We start from the raw sequence: 24426 nt of genomic DNA on the forward strand, positions 1-24426 counted from the left end.
AAGAAAGGAAAAAAGGTGATCAGGGAAAAACAGGCCCGTTGCAAACAATTGAGGTCAAGGTAAGGTCTTAGGACAAATTTTGAAAGAGAAAGTAGTTAAGAACAGAGTTAAACAGTAACTGGGACAGAATACATTGGTTTGCAAAAAGCTATATTGTGTCAGACCAACTTGATCTATTTTTTAAGAAGATAAGACCATGACAAAGGAAATGCAGAAGATCTAATCTGCCTGCACTTCAGTAAGGCATTTGATACAATTCCACATAGGGAATTATTAGTTAAAGTGGAGAAGATAGGGATTAATACAAGAATCGAAAGGTGGGTAAGGAACTGGTTAAAGGGGATGCTAGAATCGGTCATCGGGAAAGGTGAACTGTCAGACTGGAGGGAGGTTACTAGTGAAGTTCCTCAGGGATCAGTCTTGGGACCAAACTTATTTAACATTTTAATTAATAACCTTGGCACAAAAAGTGGGAGTGTGCTAATTTGTAAATGACAAGGTTGGGAGATTTTGCCAATACAGAGAAAGACTAGATCATCATACAAGAAGATCTGGATGACCTTGAAAATGGGAGTAATAGAAATGGGATGAATAGTGCAAAGTCATGCACTTAGGTACCAACAACAAAATTTGCTACAAGGTGGGGACGTATTGGTTGGAAGCGACAGAGGAGGAGAAAGACCTGGGTGTATTGTTCAGTCACAGGATGACTGTGAGCCGCCCATGTGATGCAGCCACGCAAAAGGCTAATGCAATCCTAGGATGCATCAGGCATAGTATTTCCAGTAGAGACAGGGAAATGTTATTACCATTATACAAGGCACTGGTGAGACCTCATCCAGAACACTGTGTGCAATTCAGACACCCATGTTTAAGAAAGATTAATTCAGACTGGAACACATGTTGGAGAAGAGCTACTAGAATGATCAGAGAAATGGAAAACGTGCCTTACAAGAGGAGACTTAAGAAACTTGGCTTGTTTAACCTAACAAAGAAGGCTGAGGAGAGATAGGATTACTCTCTATAAATACATCAGAAGGATAAACACCAGTGAGGGAGAAGAGTTATTTAAGTTAAAGGGCAATGTTGGCACAAGAACAAATGGATATAATGTGGCCTTCAATACGTTTAGGCTTGAAATTAGACAAAGGTTTCTAACCACCAAATGAATGAAGTTCTGGAACAGTTTTCCGGGGGGGGACAAAAAACCTAACTTGTTTAAAGACTGAGCTTGATAAGTTTATGCAGGGTATGGTATGTCACCACCTGCAGTGGCACATGGCCCTTCCACAAATGATATTAGCAAATGTCTCCAGTGGCTGGAGATGGGGCACGAGATGGGGAGGGCTCTAGTTACTACAAAGAATTCTTTCATAGGCTTTTGGCCAGTGGGTCTCACCCACATGCTCAGGGTCTAACTCAGTGCCATATTTGGGGACGGGAAGGCCTTTTCCCCCCAGGTCAGACTGGCAGAGACACTGGGGGGTTTTCCATCTTCCTCTACAGGGTGGGGCACGGGTCACTTGCTGGTTTGAACTGGAGTAAATGGTAGATTCTCTGGGTAACTTGAAGTTTTAAAATCAAGAGTTGAGAACTTCAGTAACTCAATCAGAGGTTATGGGTCAGGTCCTGTGGCCTACAATGCAGAGGAGGTCATACTAGATAAGCATGATGACCTCAAAGTCTGAGTCTACAAGCACACTTGATATTGGGTAGGTGCAGAAGAAAGCTCATTCCTCATTTAGATATTATGGATTCATCTTCATTCTCCTATATTTAACTAGTTTTTTAATATGTATGCTGCACCTTGTTTTGTAGCATTCCTGCTTTTCCATTGTTCTTTTTTTAGTGCCTTAGAAATTTAGGGTGAAATTCAAGCCTTTGCAGAGGGCCAGCACAAGGTTTATGTTCCATCTAAGTCCTCTAGTTTGTATGGGCCCTCTGCGTAGGGGCGAATATGATGTAGTACTTGTAGTACTACATGATATAAGTACTACGAGTTGTGGTAGCACAACTCTGATCCACCCTCAGAGGTTGAGGATCGGAGTGTTTCCACTGAAGTTTGAACAGACAACCCTGAGAAAGCGCTTGATGGCTGTATAAAGCTTTTAAAATTACCTTCTTAGAAACCACCTCATCACAGATGTCTCCTCAACAGCAGACTCAAACATGTACTTTCCTGGTATGGAATGACTAATGTCATTCCATGAAACAAACTGACATTGTAATTAGTCCGGCAGCAATTGGTGTCTTAAATTAGGTAACTGAAAACACAATTAAATTCCATCTTAAATGGGAACCCAATAGGAACTGTCTGAAAGAACTATAAAAATAACTGGTGCCTGAAGTTTTCTCTATCATTTTAAAGAAATGGAAAATTATCTAAAGATTAAACTAGTGCAGGCATGGTGATGAGAAATTGACACATAAACCAAATTAAAGGGCAAGTAAAGAAGTCCCGCATGATGATGCTTTTTGCATTATGCAACAGTTTAAGCAGGTGGTAATTGGAGTTTGCCAGTAGCTGAGAAAATGAAAACTATTCAGTAAATCCTCTCTAATCATTTACAGCTGAGAGCTGCCACTAATTTAAGCTTACCCTGCATATTATAACTTCAGAGGTAACCAAGTTCTCTCTCTCATTTCCCTGCAGCTTTGAAACATATCCCTTCCTCTCCCCACTTGGAGCTGCTCAAGAGTTCATTTACAGCATTTAATTTGATGGGGGGAGTGCATACATAACCAACAGTGTAAATAGTAGCATTTTAAAAAGAGATAGAAGTCTGACCCTACCAACCTTGTGCTAGCAATGTCCCTTAGAATTAATGGGATCTTCAAAAAACAAATTTCCCCACTTGCTATATCAACTAAGTAGTGAATAAATGAGGGCCTGCCAGTAGAGGTCTTTGAAGGCATTCAGAGTACATATGGTACCAAGAATGATGATTACTCTTGCAGTTCTGGAAAGAGAGACACAGGATGTTCTTAAGTTACCAGAGGTAGCAGAAAGGACACAGAGCTGCTGAAAATGTAGGGAATGACAATCACATGGTGAGATCAGCAATAGTTAGTTATTTATAGACTATCCTTGTAGAAGGCTTACATCAGTGGTCTCCAACCTTTTTATGCACAAGATCACTTTTTGATTTCAAGAACAACCCAGCATCTACCCCCCCATGCCCGAGGCCCCGCCCACTCCATTCCCCATTCCCTCTATCGCTCGCCCTCCCACACCCTGACTCACTTTCACCAGGCTGGGGCAGGGGGTTAGGGTGCAGGACAGGGTGCGGATTATGGGCTGGGGCCAAAGAGTTCAGAGTATGGGAGGGGGCTCCGGGTTGAGCCTGGGGAAGGGTTAGGGTGCAGGAGTGAGGGATGCAAGCTCTGGGAGGGAGTTTGGTGCAGGAGGGGTGCAAGGTCTAGGCTCCGGCCAGGAGGCGCTTACCATAGGCAGCTCTTGGTCAGCGGCGCAGCAGGGCTCAGGCAGGCCAATGGGAGCTGTGGGGTCAGCAGTTGCACAGGCACCTGCTGTCCCCCTCCTTCCCAGAAACCGCAGAGACATGCCAGCAGCCAGCCAGCCGCTTCCGGGAGTGGTGTGGGGCCACGGTCTGTCAGAGCCCTGCTGCACCACTAGCCGCAGAGATTGCGATCGACTGGCAGAGGCTCCAGGATCGACCAGACAATCGCGATCGATGGGTTGATGACCACTGGCTTAGAGTTTTTCAGGTTCGATTATCACAGCAGCAATTACCAGGCCCAATAGACATTTTTTTTAAAAAAATGTATGCTGTGGAACTCAAGTTTGCCTTTATCTGTACAATGCATCCAAACCCAGAGGGCTTGAGTTTGTATCTCCTGGGTGCTGTTCCTCTGTCAGTAGTAGACTGAGAGATAGCAGAATATCCTCAAACAAGATGCTTTGGAGTCTATTAGTTTTGTCACACCCAGGTCTACTTTCCTAACTCAGCAGAGGCAGTTAACAGCAGAGTATCTCCCTGCTTACTTGTTTTAGTTATGATCTTGAGATAATCTCCCACCACTGAACGCCTTCAGAGACGACAATGACAGTAGCAGAAAATATCCCTTTTCCTCCAAAGTCTTCTCCTGCATGCAGAATCGGGGCAGACTCTTCGCAACAAAACAGCCAGTTAGGAGCCAAATAAGGCTTCAGTACCAGCAGAGACCAAGCAGAAGGGAAACATGCCACCAAGAGAGAGTACCCGTGTAAGAAGTTTCAGAGTAGCACCCTGTTAGTCTGTATTCGCAAAAAAGAAAAGGAGAACTTGTGGCACCTTAGAGACTAACAAATTTATTTGAGCATAAGCTTTCGTGAGCGACAGTCATAAGCCAACATATTTTCAGAAACTCCTCAAATGCAGCTGTTATGCCAGACCCTACTCTGACAACCCCCCCCCCCCCATCTTAAACTGTTTATACAGAAGGAGAAAAAGGCAAAAACCTTTATGCTACCCTGCAAAGGTCACCATTCCTTAAGGCTGTGATTATCTGGCAAATGTACAGCTTACTAATTGTTTGATACTGGGGCCTCTCTATGGATATCTGTGTCAAACTGAAAACTCTATTTTGAATGTGGGGTTTGTATGCCTTTTCTGCTGAATTTTGCCTCCATGTTGAGCTGAAACCCACAGATGGTGACAGGAGAAATTCTTGCACCTGGCACAAAGATAACAGTGGAGGCTCATTAAATTTGAAGGCCTATTCATATGAAGTACTCATGGACAAAGACGGCTACCACCCAGAGCAAGCCAGTTTTTCAAGTCTGATCTCCAAGGGAGTGGTAATCAGGAAGCAGAGCCCCTGGTGGACGACTAATGGGAGGTGACCCAACAAAGGGGACGGGAAGTTATAAAAAGAAGGGTCCCTTACTGATCATTTGAGAGCATGCACGGAAGGTCACTGACTGCAGGGTTCAGAGATGGATTCCATGATTCGGAAAGGAAGCCATGTGCAGGAGAGGAAGGATTCAGGATACGCTCTAAGAGACTCTGACCTAAGCCCAAAGAGTACTCAGGAGTGGTGAGGAAACTGAAGCAGGGAAACGTGTACAGTGTTTTATGGTTTTGTCTAGATCTGTATGTTTCTTGTGCTGTCTAAAGTAAAGAGGGATTGATTTAGGAACCCTCTGCAAAGCCTGTGTCTGTTTCCATTATCACATATCCCTAGAGAGGTCAACTGCAAGGCAGAGTACCCCCAAGGCCGGAGCTCTGGTAAAGGGTATGGTTAAGTAACAGATGTCTACGGGGACCAGCACTGGTCCTGGGGACCTAGAGCAGCTGGACCATGAGGTCTCCTTTTCATGAAGGACTAACAGGGAGCCTGTTCCTAGGAAGCTTCCCTTACACACCAATGAAAGAAAGAGAGTGCAGACTCAGGACTTTGAGCTCAGTCTCAGGAAACGAAAAAACACATGGGTCTAGTGTGGTGGGGCCCCCACACACCAGCCTGGTGAATGTTAAGCAGGGGGAGCGTGGCCAAGGCCGTGACAAAGTAGAAGGCTGATCAGACTATGGGGTCCACCACATGGATGGGTCTCTTCTCTCCATTTCCCACTCCCTTCTGGCAAGATTCTTCTGGTATTAGCCTATGTTCCAGGAGACACATCATCTGCAAGGCATTTGCTCTCTCTCACTACTGCTAGAATCATTCAAAATCACCAAGTTAGGTTTCCAAGATGGAGCAAGCACATGAATCCTCATTCACAAGGATGCAAGTCAAATCTGCAAGAAAAGCTCTTTCACACTGCCACCTGCCTCCATGATACAGCAAAGGGGATCCCAAGAGTCCCAGCTAAAAGTGTGGTTTTTGGACACTATAGCGGGGAAAGCCTGGTAATTGTGTCCATGGATAGAAAAGCTGTCTGCCAGTTTTGATTGCTCTTCCTTGCACACAAGGGATGTTATGGGATCTGTAACAGGTTGCTAGGTTCCATAAACATTGTTTTTCCTTTAAATCATTCCAGAAGGAAAACTACCCCTCTCTAAATAAAACTATTGTTGAAGGAAATGTGTTACAAACTTCAGAGATTGTGGCTCCCCAAGCCCATTTCCATTTGTTGTTGGGGTATAACAGCACATTGTTTTTCATGCTGAGCAGTGCTGCTTATCTATTGGGACACTTCCAGACATGCCAACTCTCACAAATTAACCGCAAGAGATGCGATTTCTAAGTAAAATTAAGCCTGATTCATGATCTCACAAGTTTCATGATCTTCAAAAAAAAAAAAAAAAGAGCAGCACTATAAACAATATCCAATGATATTCAGCAGCAAGAAGGATTTAAATTCTGAAGCAAGACCCTGTTTTCTGTAGCTCTTCAATTCATCAGACTGAGGATTCTGTAGCATTTTCAGGTGTATTTTTTAAAATGGACATTTTATTGAGTGAAATAAGAAAACATCACAATAGGCAGCCGCTATAGTACCCAGTTGTTTTGATATTAAATTCAATGTTGTTTACTGTACCATGATCTCTTCAGTTTTCCCCCCACAGATCATTGTTAACACACCACAAGTACATTGTAGAAATTGGAGTGGCAGGCGGGTGTGCCAGGACAGGCACGGTAGTTAGATGTTTAGGAGCAGAGATGGGGACATATGGGACTTTTGGCCTTTGGGAAGAACTGTGGGAGAAGCACATTAATCCATATTACAGAACAGAATAAGAACCTATACAGAACAGGATGTGTTTACTATAACCGTCAGTGGTGAAATAATTAGCAGTGTTGACATTTGACGTTTCAGAATTGAGAGCAGGAGTAGCTCACGCTCCTTACTGCTAACGCTACCTGCAGACTCAAGACAACAAAACCACTCAAGACATCAGATACTATAGCAAATTCTGTCACAATGGGTGAATTTTGCAGCAGGTTCCAGAACACACAGGGGTCTGGGTCACATATAAAGCACATGGTCAGTGTTTCAGTTATTTTAATTTTTTTTTTTTAAAAGCCTTTTCTAATATCAACTTCAAACTAAAATCTCATCACACTCCACCCTTTTTACAACTTGTTGTTAGTATCCATGAGAAATGAATGGTATTTGTTTACATCCTCTTACTTCCTCCTATTTGCTGGCCCAGACTTGCATGCTTCTGGGGCTTGGTAGCAGTTCATCGGCTTCTCTGCCAGCTCATTCTGGCGTACATTTAAGTCAGCATACAGAACCCTTTATTTAAGGAAGATGGGCAACACCAGTGCAATGGGCTTCTCAACTGATTGTACTCAACTTTCTCATTAGAAATTATATGGAAGGCAGGTAAGCATAAATATCCAAATGCACTATAGGTTTTGACATTAGTACATTGGTTAGTACTTTATACCATGAGTAAATAGCTACATTTTCCATTTAAGCAAGGACTAGGTGGCATTTTGTCCCGTCCTACACTAGCTGTAGCGTATCATTTTCCTATACTCTTACCTGTCCATTTCTCTTGATTTTATTTAATTTATTTATCTTTTTATTTAAAGACTATAGATTGTCATTTTCACCAGTGGTCCTTGTGTTTTCACCCACAGGCTATACACATTACACTTATTTTAATGTTTAAAAAAATTCTACAGCATCCAAAATAATGGAACTCTACAACAATACCTGCAAAGTGAAAACTGTTGATGTCATCTTCTCTTTCCAGTAGATGATTGGTTGGATTTGTTCTTAACAGAAGTCAGCTCACATATTGCCAATATTGCAACAGTTCTCAAACTGTGGGTCAGGACCCCAAACCGAGTCATGACCCCATTTTAATGGGGTCACCAGGGCTGGCTGGGGCCCAAGGCAGAAGCTGGAGCCCCACCTCCTAGGGCTGAAGCCGAAGCCTGAGGACTTAAGTCCTGGGCAGTGGTGTTCAGGTTGCTGAAGCCCTTCGGCTTAGGTCCCCCAACCCAGGGCAATGGGGTTTGGGCTTTGGCCCTCTCCCACCCAGGGCAGCAGAATTCAGGCGGGCTCAGGCTTCGGTCCCCACTCCTGGGGTCTTGTAGTAATTTTTGTTGTCAGAAGAGAGTCACGGTACAATGAAGTTTGAGTATATTAATACTCAATATTGTAATATTGCAATATTGTATGTGAGAGAGAAAAGGGATGGAACACAAGAGAGGCAGAGATTGTGGCAGACCTGCTTTTTCAGTGTCAGCAATCAGTTTATATTATGAACAGGGCAATAAACGGCATGCTTTGCAAAGGTCAGAGTACGTTTGCCTTCGAATAAAATTGACATTGGAAAGACTCACCTGTGAATTTATACAGAGAAATTATAATGAAAAGTTTGGTTTAAAAAACTCTCTTGCATGGGCTGAAGAGATTAAAGAGGAATAGGTTGGACTGAGATTGTCATGAGAACTGACACTGGAAACAAGTTTCAAACACTCCTATTTCACCAGTTGTTCTTTCTGTCATAGTACAGAACAGTGTCAGCTAGTTCCTTTCCCTACCCCCACATTGGTAAAGAAACTCTCAGGCCTTCTGGTTTTTCACAACATCGAACTATTTTAATGAGGAATTGACATTTACAGTGGAGTTCTAGACTGGAATGTTTTAAATGTAGATCTCCACCCTGTAATTAATATTGGATAATGAGTTAAGACATCTGCGAATGGTTGGATAAATAAGACATGTAAAATGTTCACTATTTTTGTTTTTTCTTTCAGCTAAGAACTTATGCATAACGGCACTCCCTGCTTGAGAGAACACTAAAGCTTCAAGACAGACCAGTAAGGGAAAGTTTACATTGGAATAAAAACGCTGCCATTGGCCTGGATCAGAGTACTCGGGCTCACGGGCTGAAAACCTGCCGTGTAGACATCTGGGCTTGGGCCCAAGCTCTGGGACCCTGCGAGGGGTCCTATGTTGTTTGGGATTAATTAAAGGAGGGTAATAGAATTGCTAATTGAGTCCTGCATCAGCCACTCAATTATCCTGACCGGAATCAATGTCACACTGACAGGCCTATAACCCGAGTCATCCCATTAACTTTTTTAAATATTGATATTAACATTAGTTTTCTTCCCATCTTCTGGAACTTCCCCAGTATTTCAAGATTATTGAAAAGTGTCTTGAATGCAAATTATCTGGACCCACTGATTTAAAAACGTCTAACTTTAGTACTTCTGTTTAACATCTTCCTCAGACACAAGTGGAATGGAAAGAGTGTTCTGACCATCTGATACGACTATATCATCTGTTTTTTCCCCAAATACCAAACAGAAATATTTACTGAACACTTTCTTTTCTGCATTATTGATAATTGTACCATTTCCATCTAGTAGTGGACCAACACCATTGTTAGGATTCTTTTTGTTCCTAATATACTTAAACTCCTTACTGTCTTTAACTCTGCTGGCCATAGCTTTCTTCTCGTGTCCCTTTGTTTCCTTTATCAATTTTCTACAATTCCTAGCTTCTGATTTGTATTCATTACTATCAACTCCCATTGTCCTCCATTTGTTACAGTTGCCTTCATTTCCACTCCAAACCAGGTCAGTTTTTCCACCAATATGGCCTTCTTCTTCAATTGTGGCTTTTAGGGCATCTAGCAAAGTGTTCTTAAACAATTCCCACTTACTCACATTTTCTGTATTAAATTCTTCCTCCCAGCTGATTTGGTTCATGATTGTTTGCAGCTTTGTGAAACTGACCATTTTAATGCAAAAAAACTCTCTCTCTCTCTCTCTCTCTCGGAGGTCTGGATTTTATTCCGTTTGCACATTATAGAAGTGATCAACTCATGATCACTTGTACGTACGCTACCATTAATTATTAGTTCTGTGATCAGTTCCTTAAACTGTCTAGATTTTAGTGCATGACTGAGCCTTCTAATAATTTATCTAGGGCTATCAAGTGATTAAATAAATGGCATTCTATTCTTGTTTAACAGTGCGATTAATCACACTATTAGTTTTTTTAAATAGTTTTGGACATTTTCAAATAGATTGATTTCAGTTACAACACAAAATACAAAGTGGACTGTGCTCACTTTATATTTATTTTTTATTACAAATATTTGCACTCTAAAAACAAAATAGCATTTTTCAATTCACCTAATACAAGTACTGTAGTGCAATCTTGATCATGAAAGATGAACTTACAAACGTAGAATTATATACAAAAAAACTGCACTCAAAAACAAAACAATGTAAAACTTTAGAGCCTACAAGTCCACTCAGCCAATTGCTAAGACAAACAAGTTTGTTTACATTTACGGGAGATAATGCTGGCTGCTTCTTATTTACAATGTCACCTGAAAATGAGAACAGACGTTCGCATGGCACTGTTGTAGCTGGCATTGAAAGGTATTTACATGCCAGATATGCTAAACATTCGTATGCCCCTTCATGCTTCAATCACCGTTCCAGAGGACATGCTTCCATGCTGATAACAGATTCTGCTTGATAACCATTCACAGCAGCGTGAACCGACGCATGTTCATTTTCATCATCTGAATCAGATGCCACCAGCAGAAAGATTGATTTTCTTTTTTGTGGTTCGGGTTCTGTAGTTTCCGCATTGGAGTGTTGCTCTTTTAAGACTTCTGAAAGCATGCTCCACACCTCTTCCCTCTCAGATATTGGAAGGCACTTCAGATTCTTAAACCTTGGGTCGAGTGGTATAGCTATCTTTAGAAATCTCACATTGGTACCTTCTTTGTGTTCTGTCAAATCTGCAGTGAAAGTGTTCTTAAAATGAACAGCATGTGCTGGGTCATCATCCCAGACTGCTATAACATGAAAAATATGGCAGAATGCAGGTAAATCAGAGTAGGAGACGTACAATTCTCCCCCAAGGGGTTCAATCACAAATTTAATTAATGCATTATTTTTTTAACAAGCATCATCAGCATGGAAGCATATCCTCTGGAATGGTGGCCAAAGCCTGAAGGGGCATACGAATGTTTAGCATATCTGGCTCATAAATACCTTGCAATGCCAGCTACAAAAGTGCCATGCGAACGCCTGATACCTTTGTGAGGGGTAGATAAGAGATTGTTTAGGCAGGGATAAGAGGAAGCTCTGTAGTAGCCTCATGTGAGCACAGACTTCCTAAGAATATCCACATGGAGACCACTGGTCCGAGAAGAGACAGAAGCATATGAATGGGAATTCTCCTTGAAAGGTTGATTGTTTTGGTAAGATTTCTCGCTTTCTCCTGTCTTTCCTGCAATAAGCAATTTAGTAGATTACAATGACCAACCCTACTCAGATTGGGAATACACAGAACTCTCACATAACCATGGCTCTGCAGCATCCTTCTTGCTCAGTGGTAGAGCATACAACTGACTCTGGATGAGGCTTGGATAAGGTGGTCACCCAGGAAAGGTGAGAGGCAGACCGCTTCCTTTTGACAGCTACTAGCAACACTACCAGTCCTGTTGCTAAACCAGAGGGCAAGGATCTGTACTGGTAATGTGCTCCAAGAGCAAAGCTTAGGAAGCAACTGTGAGACTGTCAAACTGGGATCGAAAGCAGGCATCCTTCACATCTATAGAAGTCATGAAGGCCCCTCCATTGATGTCAGCTAGTGTGGATTTGAAGGTGTCCATCTTGATTTTTGTTAAATGGATCTGTTAGATACTTTTGGAAAATGCTCTGTAGCTTTCTGGGCTTGTTTTAGATTGTTTAACTAGGAAGAATATGGAGTAAGGCCTTTTCTCCTGCGAAGAGGAGGGATAGGTTCAATAGCTCCCATTCACAGGAGATCCAGGATGGCTATCTGCGTGCACTGACTCCTCCACCAGCAGCAGAAGCCCTTAGGAGTACAATTTCTCTTTTTTTTAAATAGTTTGAGAGAGACCATATTTGCAATACTGTCCACCCACGTTGGCATTGCTTGTAAGAGCATGGAAGGGCATTCAGGGTGTCAGATGACAATATTCTTTTGTCTCGTCTGATGCCATAGGTAGTTGGCATGATGCTCTCAATAGTTTTCATGCCTGAAGGTACGGGCTGAGGTGATGGTTGCCTGGACTTGGTTGCCTGTGAAGAGCCTGTATAGTGAGAAGGCCACTTTCTGGCAAAAAATTTTCCTAAGTAGAAATGACAAGTCCTTGATGACCAGGAAAAAAAGGCTCATTCATCTTCGGCAGTGACACCAAGATCAATTTTGACTGGTGCACGCCGAGGAATGTTCTGGCCTTGCAGAATGGAGGCAGGGGTAAAAGAAAGAAATTGTGGGCCAAGAAACCCCTCACTGCCTGCCAGTTCTTCTGCATTGGAACTGCTGTCAATTTATCACTCCATAGCCAGGTGCTGGGGGAAGGAGGTGGAGGCAGTACCGAGGCAGGGCAATCTGCACCAAAAGCTGGGAGCAATAACCAGGATATTAGGGCCTGATGACAACTGGAAATGACAGCCCAATAGTTAAGCCATGGCGACCTGTAGAGGCAGCTGATGATGATGATAGCCTGATGTTTTCCCAGTCTTTAGGTGTGGCAGGAAATCCCTATCCTGCTATTACACATTCCCAGGGTGTATTAGGAGGGATATATAGCCAGAGCCTGACTAAGGAATCTGTAGTTCTCAAATGTAGCTCACAATACTCAGAGTTTTCCTGAAAATCTGTTCTCTGTGCATGTGGTTTTTTGTTTCTTTAATAATTTTATTATTTTAGTTTTTAGCTCTGATTTGGAGAGTTGGCCTTCCTCTCCTAAGCAAAGAGAATTAATTCCTATTGTGGGGTTGTGTGTATGCATGCCTACAGGAAACAGCACATATCTATGGCATGGTCTTTTCAACACTGAATTGCCAATGCTGCACTCTGTGAGGGTGAGCAGTTACTGAGGAATGCCTGCCCTGTTGCACTTCATAAAGTGAAACAGGGGAATCAGATGCTGAGAATTATCTGCACTCTGCAGATTTACAGAGTTTTGAGGGAAACAGATTTCACTGTGTCTCTCTTAGGGTACACCCACCCTGCAATAAAAAGCCCACAGCTGTGACTCTTAAAGCTTGGGTCAATTGACTTGGGGTCACAAGGCTCGAACTGGGGGGCAAAAAATTGCAGTGTAGACATTCCAACTGAAGCTGGAGCCTGGGCTCTTTGACCCATGCCTCTCATGGGACTTCAAAGCCCGGGCTCCAACCCCAGCCTGAACATCCACACTGCACTGACCCAGGCTGGCCTCAGCCGTGCTGCAGGTCTTTTATTGCTGTGAAGACGTACCCTTAGAGCACCTCATAGAGGAAACCCTTGATTCAGACTCTTCAGAAGATGGAAGAGATTGGAGCACCAGAATCTATGTAAAGGTGGGGGTGCTGCCAGCACTGGAACCGAGGCCCTACTATCTCTCTTCCTCCAAAGGCCCCACCCCCTGTTCCACCTCTTCCCTGAGGCCCTGCCCCCTGACCAGTCCAGAAGCTGGGCCACAGTAAGAGTCTCTCTGGCAGCCCAGCACCCCACCCAGGACAAGTGGAGGGTCTGGGGCTCCCCGCAGATTCATGATTCTCTGGAGGTGGGGGAGGGACCCTGTGATTACTCTTTTGAGCAGCTTTCGTGCCTTGAAAAAAAGGGGGGTTGTGTGGGACTGGGCCCATAAGGGGGCTTCCTAGCATCCCACGCTTTGTTCAGGTGAGATTCCTGGACATGGCCTGGAGGTAGGCTGACCCTAGGTCAGAGGCACCAGGCTCTAGCTCGTCAAACAAAGGGAGTCTTTGGCCATTTTGTCTCACTGGAAGGCACTACTGGGCTGACATTGCTGGCAGAGAATAGCTCTGAGCCACTGAAGAGCTGGAGGGGATGCATGCTGCAGAACAGAGGGAGGGGTAGGGTCTGAGTGCAGGTTACCAGGCCCTCCTTGCTCTGTCCCTGGATCCCTCTCATTAGCTTCCTGGCACCACCAGTGCAGGGGAGGTGCCGGGGCAGCTGCTCTGTGGGGCTGTGAATGCAGACTCCAGGGTTTGGGTGGAAAGCTTCCCTGGCCCTTTGACACTTTGTTTCAACCTAAGCTCCCCCACATGGAGAGGGGAGGGAGCAGCTGCTTGCTGGTACCAGGGCTGCTGTGCTCATCTGTGCCAGGTACAGGGGATTTTGCTGCCGAGGTGCTGCCGCTGTGACCTGGGGGCTCTCCTGCTTGGGAAGGGAGGCTGCTGGAAACCCTGCTCCGTCTGAGCACTTGAGGCATGGAGGTAATTAATCAGCAGGGGAGACGCAGGAGACATCTGATTTTCCCCTTCTCTGCCACGCTGCATTCCACATGGTTGAACAGAGGTGACAGAGCACCAGCCACAGAGGAGGAAGGGAATCCTCTGGCAGGAGAGGCAGACCTTCACAGCCAGGAGATTTTAAACCTTCTCCCTCCCACTTCTTTAAAATTTGCTATGCAGCAGGGAGGAGCTGGACTCTGCCTGCTTAAAGCTAGAGAGGCAGATGAAATCTGGGGGTCTCAGAGGTGGAAAAATATACCTCTCCTACTGCCAATTGACAGGTTTAGTCGGTCTCCCAGTCTGCATAGAACCGATAAGTGCATTTTCTAATACATCTATCAATAGAGGATTCTTTAGTTATGCATTTAGAAAAATATATATATATATATACACTAATGAGTCTCAGCTACAGGATATAGACTGAGCCATTTAGGCTCTGTGAAAAGAGACATTACCAGGACTTTCTACATAGCCTGGGAGCAAACTAATATTGGTTGAATTTTTACATAAAAATGTGAAGTGCTTATTAAGGATCAGACTGTGGCCTGGTATGCGTGGCCACACCAGGGAGTAAGAGCTGGTGTGCTGGGAAAAGTACACAGCACTAGGTACAAGCCTGGCAAAAGGCACATCCTCATGAAGCAGATGGAAACCAGGAGGCAGAGTGTGACTCACTCAAGCTGCCTTCCAGTCTGCTCAGGGGCAGTGCACAAACGCATTGTCCCTCGCTCAGGGCTCATGGCAATGCGATGACTGAGGACTAGTATACACTAGGAGCACTACATGGGCACAGTTGTGCCGCTGTAGCGTGTCTGGTGAAGACGCTCTATGCCAATGGAACAGAGCTCTCCTGTTGGCATAAATTACTCGGCCACGAGAGGCGGAAGCTATGTCAGTAGGAGAGCATCTCCTGCTGACTTAGCACTGGTGTGTACAGCACTTAGGTTGCTGTAACCTGTGTCATTCAGGGGGTGGCTTTTTCACATCCCTGACCAATGTAAGTTATATCGACATAAGCGGTAGTGTAGACCTGCCCTCAGGCCTGGTCTACACTAAAAAGTTAGGGTGACCTAGCTATGTCATTCAGGGGTGTGAAAAATCCACACCTGAGTGATGTAGTTAAGCCAATCTAACCCCCGGCATACAAAGCACTAAGTTGATTGAAAAATTCTTACATTGGCTTAGCTACTTGGCTCTTGGGGAGGCAGATTACCTACACCAACAGGAGAACCCCTCCCGTCAGCACAGGTAGTGTCTACATTCAACTGCTACAGCAGTGCCATTGCAGTATTTCAAGTGTAGACAAACCTCCAGTCTGAAATTAAAAATTCTCAGACAGGTGTTAGTTGGTATAATTCCACATATTGAAAAAGGAGCATTTGAAAATATTACATAGAATTTAATAATCTGATTTTATTACTTCCCATCTAGAGGTTAGAGTACACTATTGCATTTTAGGGCTGGCTCTGCTACAGACTCCCTCTGTGACCCCATTCACCTACCAAAAAAAGAAGATCTGGGGACAATACTTCCCTGCCTCATAACTTTTGCAAGGACTCATTTGTTTATAAAGCACCTTATGAACGCTAACTATTATGTAATTTAGAGAAGAGTTCAAACAAACTGGAAGCACTTTGCCAGTCCTAGTCAAAAAGCTCAGATAAACAATACTATGTGCTTACTGAGTAACTGTGCTGAAGAGTTAAAAATGATATTTTACAATGAGTTTTTGCTTGCCTGTTGATTTAATTTGTTTCTCTTTTAGAGCTCCTGAAATCCATAAATATTCTATTAAAATAAACACTCCTTCCACTAAGCTTTTTAATTATAATCCACCTCTAAAGATGTATTAGAATCTACAATATTACCGACAACATGCATATCTTGTCTAACTGTATTGCATGTTTCTGATTTAAACTAAACACTTGAGGGCAGGAGTCATCTTCCTCCATTTGTGCCATCTCAAGTACCAGGACAGCACTCGTAATAAATCTGTTTAGTTGAATGAGAAGAAAGAACAAAGAAATAGAGTGTTTATTTTTTGATTGTGTAGAAGGTCACAGTTTATCAGCCACAACATATTACAACAGTGTTTGTTCTGGTCTGTCTTGACAGAAGACAACATGGTGGATCCACATTAGCTCAGCATTTCTCGCATGCGAGCACCCGGGGTGTTTCTTGCAGCCACAGCCTCCTGGACTGTGATTGAGGGGGTAAAGTAGTGGCCCCTCCCTTCCCTTTCCTGTTGTTCCTGGATGCACCGCCTTGATATTGGTTGCTGGAGCCACCAGCAGGGATTGGGCCCTTACCCTCTCTGGAGAGAACACTGCAGAAGCAGGCAACCCGTGATTTCCCCACCTTCCCAGGGGCGGGGGGGCTCAGGCTTTGGGCTTCAGCCATGGGGTGGCAGGCACTGGGGCTTCAGGCTCCATCTGCAGGCACTGGCTGCGCAGCGGCAGGTCCCGGGATCCATCGCCAGGCCATGGGGCTTCAGGCTCTGGGGCTTCAGGGTCCAGCCCCCCACTTTCCTGGACCCACCACCCACCCACCCCCATAGTCCCTGGCCCCTGCTGCCTCCCCCAAACCCCCATCCAGGGCTTAATTTGTCCTCAGGCTTGCCAGGGCTGAGTAAGTCTGCTGTGAAAAGTGATACTTGTATGTTTGTTAACATCACTTTTCACAACAGACTTACTAGCTAGCAATAAATAAATTATAATGATGTGGATGTGTGTTTGTGCATATTTATTTGTTTTTCCTAAAGCTAATTAAGTATTTTAGGAAAAGGTTTGAGAGTGGCCACCATCAAGAGTTGGTGGCCACACTCTGAGGCCACCAAAAAAATTGTCCTGAGAGCCCCTGCATTAGCTGAACTTTTCCTCAGATTTCTTACCACTGCCAGCAACAATGGGAGCACGAGTGTTGAATGGTCATGAGCATTTTAATCACCATGTTGTCAAGACATGCTTTTAACAACCAGGGTTAGACAACACAAAGGTTAAAATGCTGATGGGCAGCCCCTTACCTACATTCTAGCTGTCACCAAAGTCAGCAACAGCAGAAATTTGAATTTAAAAAGGCCACATCTAACAAGGTTTTGACCAAACTAAAAACATGATTCTCAATTATGGTTCTACCATTGATTTTTGCAGTCCACAATGGCAGAAATAAACCATGCCATAACACATTATTGCTATACCCATGTATTAAACATGGTTATTTTTATAGGTTTCAGAGTAGCAGCCGTGTTAGTCTGTATTCGCAAAAAGAAAAGGAGTACTTGTGGCACCTTAGAGACTAACAAATTTATTAGAGCATAAGCTTTCGTGAGCTACGAAGTGAGCTGTAGCTCACGAAAGCTTATGCTCTAATAAATTTGTTAGTCTCTAAGGTGCCACAAGTACTCCTTTTCTTTTTGGTTATTTTTATAGTGTAGACAGGGCCTCAGATAGATGCATATCATTGCTAACTTACTAGCTAATCCAGAGGGTTACAACATACTTCAGTTCTGATAACAATCCAAGAGTGATCAGATCCGAATGTGTAATTTCACTCAGTCATTTTACTATCAGCCATGGATAAAGAGGAATTCCACTCCTCATATAAAGAAATGTGGAGGAAAAGTTATCTATATAATAGAGTACAGAAACATCCTCATAACATATAACTTTAGGAACATTTATCTGTCACTAACTACAGAGGTTGCTCAGAGACTACAGTTTAATAATGTATTATTTGGATTAATGCAGAAAGGTACTGCTTGGAAACCTATTTAAGTAGAAATAGGTTTGTAAAAGAGCCCATCTTAATTTCAGACAATAGCCACCATACCAAAATCTTTGGCAGAGTCTTGAGAGTTGCTCCCTCCATGCCTCATTCAGGATTCTGCTTATTCTGGATATTTAAATATGAAGGTGAGGAGGGAGTAATTTTTAAAACATCATCCTAAAACCATATGTATTAGCAGCTTCACCCCTCTATTTCATTTTGGAGTAAACATGCCACAATTTGTTCTCAGAAATTATCAGAACCAATTATCAATAACCAAAATTGTTGGCACTTAATTCTTAGCAGCACATTAATATAGTAAGAGTAAGATCTGTGATAGCGTCTGGACAACTGGATTAAAGGTTGACAGGGATTTACCATATCAGATAGGACATCACAACCACTTATTCCAGTATTTTGCATCTAGCAACGACAAATGCCTAATGATTCTGAGGAAGACAAAAAAACCTCAGTGCACCAAGACAATAGTGGAGAGTTATGTAGCAAGGTAGGATTTTTTTTCCTGACTCCTCTAGACAAAAACACTTAAAAAACAACCTCTCATTTTGGATAGCGACCACTGTCAGTGGTCATATAATTATCCATCCACCTCTTTTTCAACATTCTATGCAGAATATAAATCTTGACCATCCACAGTAATGAATTCTCAGACTGTGCAATGAATGAAGTAACATTTCTTTCTATGAGTTCTGAATGCAGTTTAATTTTGATTATTTCTCCCTCCCCCCCAAATATTTTCTCCAGTCTTATATTACAGAATGAGTTAAAGTAATTCGTTTTTAATATGCCCCTAATTTGGAATCTTTCACCGTCCCCTCAAATTCTTCTCCTTTAAATAATGTAGGTTACTGAAATTTCATATGTGCAGATTTCAATAGTTTCTAACCATCTTTGATGTCCTACTCTATAGACATTCTCAGCCTCCACTAAATCTTTCAAGTGCGCCAGACAACTGGAACCAGATGTGGACATAACACCACTCAATGATATAATTTAAGTAGTTTCTCTTAAACACGTCCAAGCATCCTATATGTTCTTAACTTCCATTGCATGATGTCACTGACCTTTCCAGAGGATCTCCTACAGCTTTTCACCCCTGAAACTCCAGAGCCCATCAGTACGCATATGAAGGTTATGCTATTTTTGTCAGTAAGCATTACCTTATGTTTGTACAAGTTAAGTTGCATTTGCCATCCACACTGCCCTATCGGGCAATGTGTTTAAAGCTTCTGTTTTTAAATTAATTTTTAGGAAATTGTCCACTCATTTCTAGCATATCAATACAGATATTTAGAATAGACAGACAAGTTAAAGTATTTCCAAAAATACAATGCTAAAGGGATATTTAAGTCAGCCTTGTTGAAATATTTTCAACAAATATTAGTTTTCCACCTAAAATATAGTGGCTAGGTCTCAATAACATAACACTATTTTAGATTTAGCCACAAAATAAAGTAAGTTTTACAAGACTGAACAAAAAAATTTAATGAAGCATTATAAATATATGAATTGTGGAAATAAAAAGACTGCAACATAACATAATAGCAAAAGATACCCTTAATATACTGGGAAGTCATATAAACAATATTGACCAGAACTGATTCAGATGGCACAACTACTAGAATGACAACTTAACTCTAAAGAGAAAGTTTTAATTGCTAGTGGCTATAGTACTTCTAAACTACATGATTTAATGAAAAAATCATTTGTCTGACACACCACTTCTGAAACTGCATAGTAAATCCGATTCTGGTTCAGTCAACAGATGCTAAAACGATAAAAAAAGATAATTCACAGAGACTATGCAAGAGATTGCTTTATTTAAAGAGAGAAATTATAAGACAAAACTAGACTGGAGGACTGTGATGTCAAAGCTTGCTCCATGCTTTCCATTATGAAAGACATTAAATTACTACATTAGCGCAATGACATTCCTCCTTGTTTCCTACCCACTACCCAGTCCTCCCACACTAAGCTTTATGACACTCATGCTCCTCCTTATCCCTACAAACTCTCCTCCCCTCTAACCAACCTCCTCCAGCATTCCACCCTCATTAATAATCCCTTCCCCTTTCTTCTCCTGAAGTGTTGTGCAGTCATGTTTCTCACTAGGACTGGGCACATGTGGTTATATTTATAGAGCACTCTAAAATTATAAAATCTGTGTATGATGCTGTAATAACTATTAGCATATAATACGAGTACAAGAAATCCAAACAATACCATAAAAAACTTTCAGTCCCCAAGAGTATAACTTTGACAAAAAGAAACTTGATGGAATGACTAATACACAACCTCTGTATCACCTCTAATTCAGAGATGATTCAGCAGCCATTGGTGTTTCTTGATGCACAAGTAATCTTTTGCATTTCATTTGTTCCAAAATGAGGATGAGTATCTTCATTGAACGTCTAGTGTAACTTGCAAGAATGCAGTACCTCAACAGTAACTGGACCACCCAAAGACATTTACAGCAACAGTACATGTTGGAATCTCAAGAATGCAGAATATTTAGGGTTGAATGCTGCCGTTACCACCTCTAAGCATGAGCAACTCACATCTATAAGGTGACATACATCTTAAGAACTTAAAAAAAAAATCAATTAACCATTGGTGAATAAGGCACTTTCCTTGACAAGAGGTGGCAGATGGTGCGCAAAGCCCTCAATTTATGTAGAATTTAGCTTTTTATTTTAAAAAGTTTCTAGATCCTACAGCTACAAACTTAATCTCCCAATTGTGAAACACAGCAGCATTGTTCACCTGAGTATGATCCGAGTCCATTCATGTGACTGAATGGACTGTTTAAAGCTTTCCCAAGCAGCAACAGCATCAAGAAGTTAACAAAACTGGATAACATCCCTTATTCACAAAAAGAAAAGGAGTACTTGTGGCACCTTAGAGACTAACAAATTTATTAGAGCATAAGCTTTCGTGAGCATCCGATGAAGTGAGCTGTAGCTCACGAAAGCTTATGCTCTAATAAATTTGTTAGTCTCTAAGGTGCCACAAGTACTCCTTTTCTTTTTGCGAATACAGACTAACACGGCTGCTACTCTGAAAACCATCCCTTATTCAGAACTTTATATAGACTGCAAAAGAATTGACACTAATTCTGTCAATTTCACTCTGCTACTGCTTGAGAAAGTTATGAAAAGCACCAGATCTATGCATAGAGGCTACTCAAGAAGAACTACCTTCCAAAAATATAGAAGCTGTGTGAGAGATCTTACCTGGAGAAAAAGGCTTAGGAAACAAGGGGGTGAAAGGAAGTACATTTCTGCCTTCCAGGGGCTAGATGAGGGTGGGGGAGCTTGGAATTTACTGGACACCTACTAGCCAAAATCTAATACAAAAAAAAAAGCGCTCCCAAGATGGATCCTGGGACAGTATCTCAGCAGGATTCCCACTATCTTCCCTCCCACAGCAGTTAGGAACAGGGCCTGGAATTCTCCAAGGCATTTCCCTTTACTTGTATTAACAGCCACCCCCACAAAGTTTTTCCATAGTAAACTTACAAGCTAGTAAGTACTGGTATGTACCTGGTAAATATTTCAAGGCCTAATTATCTCAAAATTACACACCACCAATTTAATAACTAGTATCCACTATATACACCTCGATTTTGTGGCATCCTGACACCCATCCAAAACTCACGCTGTACACCATATCATCAGCATCTCCTCCCGCTGTACACCATATCATCAGCATCTCCTCCTGTCTACCTTTGAGCTTGAATGTGAACTTCTTCATTTCTGCATGCCAAATCACCCTAGCAATAGCCATTTCATATCACACAGTTCCTTCTCAGAAAATTAGTTTCTGTTCAGTCGTGATCCTCAGTGTTTCATATTCTCAGCAAAAGCAATTTACTGTCATATATCAAAATAATCTCAACTTTACAAAAAATATCTTGTTGAGGTAAATGAATCGCATTTATTTGAGGTGGGAGGGTACTTGATCAAAATCCTGCATCTTCCTATTTTCCCTCAAAATCATCAATTACTGAATATCAATGTTGTGATTTACTAAAGCATTTCTTAACATTTAAGTATCACCATGTTAGACTGGCTCTGAAAAAAGCAAAGAATACGACTGTAACAGATTTCAGAGTAGCAGCCGTGTTAGTCTGTATTCGCAAAAAGAAAAGGAGTAGTAGCTCACGAAAGCTTATGCTCTAATAAATTTGTTAGTCTCTAAGGTGCCACATGTACTCCTTTTCTTTTTGACTGTAACAGATGACTTCTAATGACTACCATAAGACAAGGCAAGTCTATACATTATACGTCAAGCTTAAAGACACTTCTGAACTTATGTATTTTGTAACAGCGTTAAACGTGGTACTGTGATACAGAGAAGAATTAGCATTATACCAAGCAAGCTTCAAGAGCACAGTTGTACAAACGTGAGGGTTGTATTTCTACGCCTCTTTCCAATAAGCCACATTCCCAAGTGTACAGTATACGCACATTTCCTGAGAGATAAAAACCCATTTACGGGGCATGTAAGCTTTAAGAGAAGTGACGGATGAGCAGGCTGGCTCTGGAGAGCTGGGGGTGGACAGAGAATTCTGTCACACGAACCCCCGTGGCCCGGCCCTCCGCGCAGTGCCCCACAGCCCTGCGACCCCCCCACTCATCCCTCACACCCCCACTGCCCTGCAACCCCTACATCTCAGCACAGTCCTCCCCCACACTGCCACGCGACCCCCCATTCATCCCCCACGCCCCAGCAACCCCCCCACTCATCCCTCACACCCCCACTGCCCTGCAACCCCTACACCTCAGCACAGCCCTCCCCCCACTGCCGCGCAACCCCCTCATTCATCTCCCACACCACAGCCCTCCCCCCACTGCCCCACGACCCCCCCACTCATTCCTCACACCCCCACTGCCCTCCCCCCATTGCCCTGCGACCCCCCACTCATCCCCCACACCCCAGTACAGCCCTCCCCCCACTGCCCCGTGACCCCCCCAATCATCCCTCACACCCCCACTGCCCTGCGACCCCCCCACTCATCCCCCACACCCTAGCACAGCCCTCCCCCCACTGCCCCGCAAACCCCCCACTCATCCCACACCCCCACTGCCCTGCAACCCCTACACCTCAGCACAGCCCTCCCCCCACTACTGTGCGACCCCCTCATTCATCCCTCACACCCCACTGCCCTCCCCCCACTGCCCCGCAACCCCCCCACTCATCCCTCACACCCCACTGCCCTCCCCCCACTGCCCCGCGACCCCCCCACTCATCCCTCACACCCCCACTGCCCTCCCCCCACTGCCCCGCGACCCCCCCCACTCATACCCCCCACAGCCCTCCCCCCACTGCCCCGCGACCCCCCCACTCATACCCCCCACAGCCCTCCCCCCACTGCCACGCGACCCCCCCACTCATAGCCCCCACAGCCCTCCCCCCACTGCCGCGCGACCCCCCCCACTCATACCCCCCACAGCCCTCCCCCCACTGCCACGCGACCCCCCCACTCATAGCCCCCACAGCGCTCCCCCCACTGCCCCGCGACCCCCCCACTCATACCCCCCACAGCCCTCCCCCACTGCCCCGCGACCCCCCCACTGATACCCCCCACAGCCCTCCCCCCACTGCCCCGCGACCCCCCCACTCATACCCCCCACAGCCCTCCCCCCACTGCCGCGCGACCCCCCCACTCATACCCCCCACTGCCCTGCGACCCCCCCACTCATACCCCCCACAGCCCTCCCCCCACTGCCCCGCGACCCCCCCACTCATACCCCCCACAGCCCTCCCCCCACTGCCGCGCGACCCCCCCCACTCATACCCCCCACTGCCCCGCGACCCCCCCACTCATACCCCCCACAGCCCCGCGACCCCCCCACTCATACCCCCCACAGCCCTGTGCCCAACTCCCGGCCCCGCGCAGCCCCCAGCCCAGGTCGCGCGCGCGCGCGGACTCACCGCGCCCCCGCCCACCGACACTTCGTGCTGCTTCTTCAGCCGGGACTTGAGGCTCTTCATGGCGCGGCCGGGGCTCGCTCTGCGCTGAGCGGGACAGAGCCAGACTCGGCGGCTCCAGCGGGGCCGCCCCTCCGCCCGCCGCACCCAATCGCCGGCCGCCGGCGCGGGCCCGCTCGCCAATGGGAACGGAGCGCGGGGGCGGGACTTCCCTTTGGGAAAAGGGGCTGCGAGCCTCACCTGGGCGGGGGCGGGGCCTGCGCACCTGGCCGCTCACAGCCCCGCCCCCTTGGCCGCCGCCGGGCCCGAGCGCGGCCGCCAGGGGGCCCCCGCGGCAGCGCCCCAGCACTCAGTGGGAGGGGGGGGTGCTCCCTGCAGCGCCAGGGGGCTGTATATATACATAGAGGCCCAGCAGCCCCTCTGCACGGAGCCTGGGGGGGTGCTCCCTGCAGCGCCAGGGGGCTGTATATATACATAGAGGCCCAGCAGCCCCTCTGCACGGGGCCTGGGGGGGTGCTCCCTGCAGTGCCAGGGGGCTGTATATATACATAGAGGCCC

General features: G+C 44.8%; 1 protein-coding gene and 1 long non-coding RNA gene across 5 annotated transcripts in view; both read right to left on the reverse strand.

The window, feature by feature from the left end:
* The window catches only part of UACA (uveal autoantigen with coiled-coil domains and ankyrin repeats), a 73023-nt gene extending 49017 nt beyond the window's left edge, over positions 1–24006 (reverse strand). For 2 of the 4 annotated variants that reach the window (XM_043493470.1, XM_043493472.1), the window contains exon 1: positions 23872–23995. In XM_043493470.1, the coding sequence (XP_043349405.1) occupies positions 23872–23931 (60 nt within the window). In that variant the 5' untranslated portion in view covers positions 23932–23995. Of the gene's footprint in view, positions 1–23871 lie in introns of all 4 variants that reach the window. The other 2 variants (XM_038420579.2, XM_043493469.1) reach the window with 2 other exon arrangements.
* LOC122456025 lies at positions 9654–22034 on the reverse strand. Its single transcript, XR_006274633.1, has 3 exons — positions 21288–22034; positions 15815–15818; positions 9654–9666 (listed from the first exon to the last, which is right to left on the reverse strand). It is a non-coding gene; the product is annotated as an uncharacterized LOC122456025 (long non-coding RNA).
* Positions 24007–24426: the final 420 nt, after the last annotated feature.

This window comes from Dermochelys coriacea, chromosome 10 (assembly GCF_009764565.3).
Source record: "Dermochelys coriacea isolate rDerCor1 chromosome 10, rDerCor1.pri.v4, whole genome shotgun sequence".
Classification (NCBI taxonomy): Eukaryota; Metazoa; Chordata; order Testudines; family Dermochelyidae; genus Dermochelys; species Dermochelys coriacea.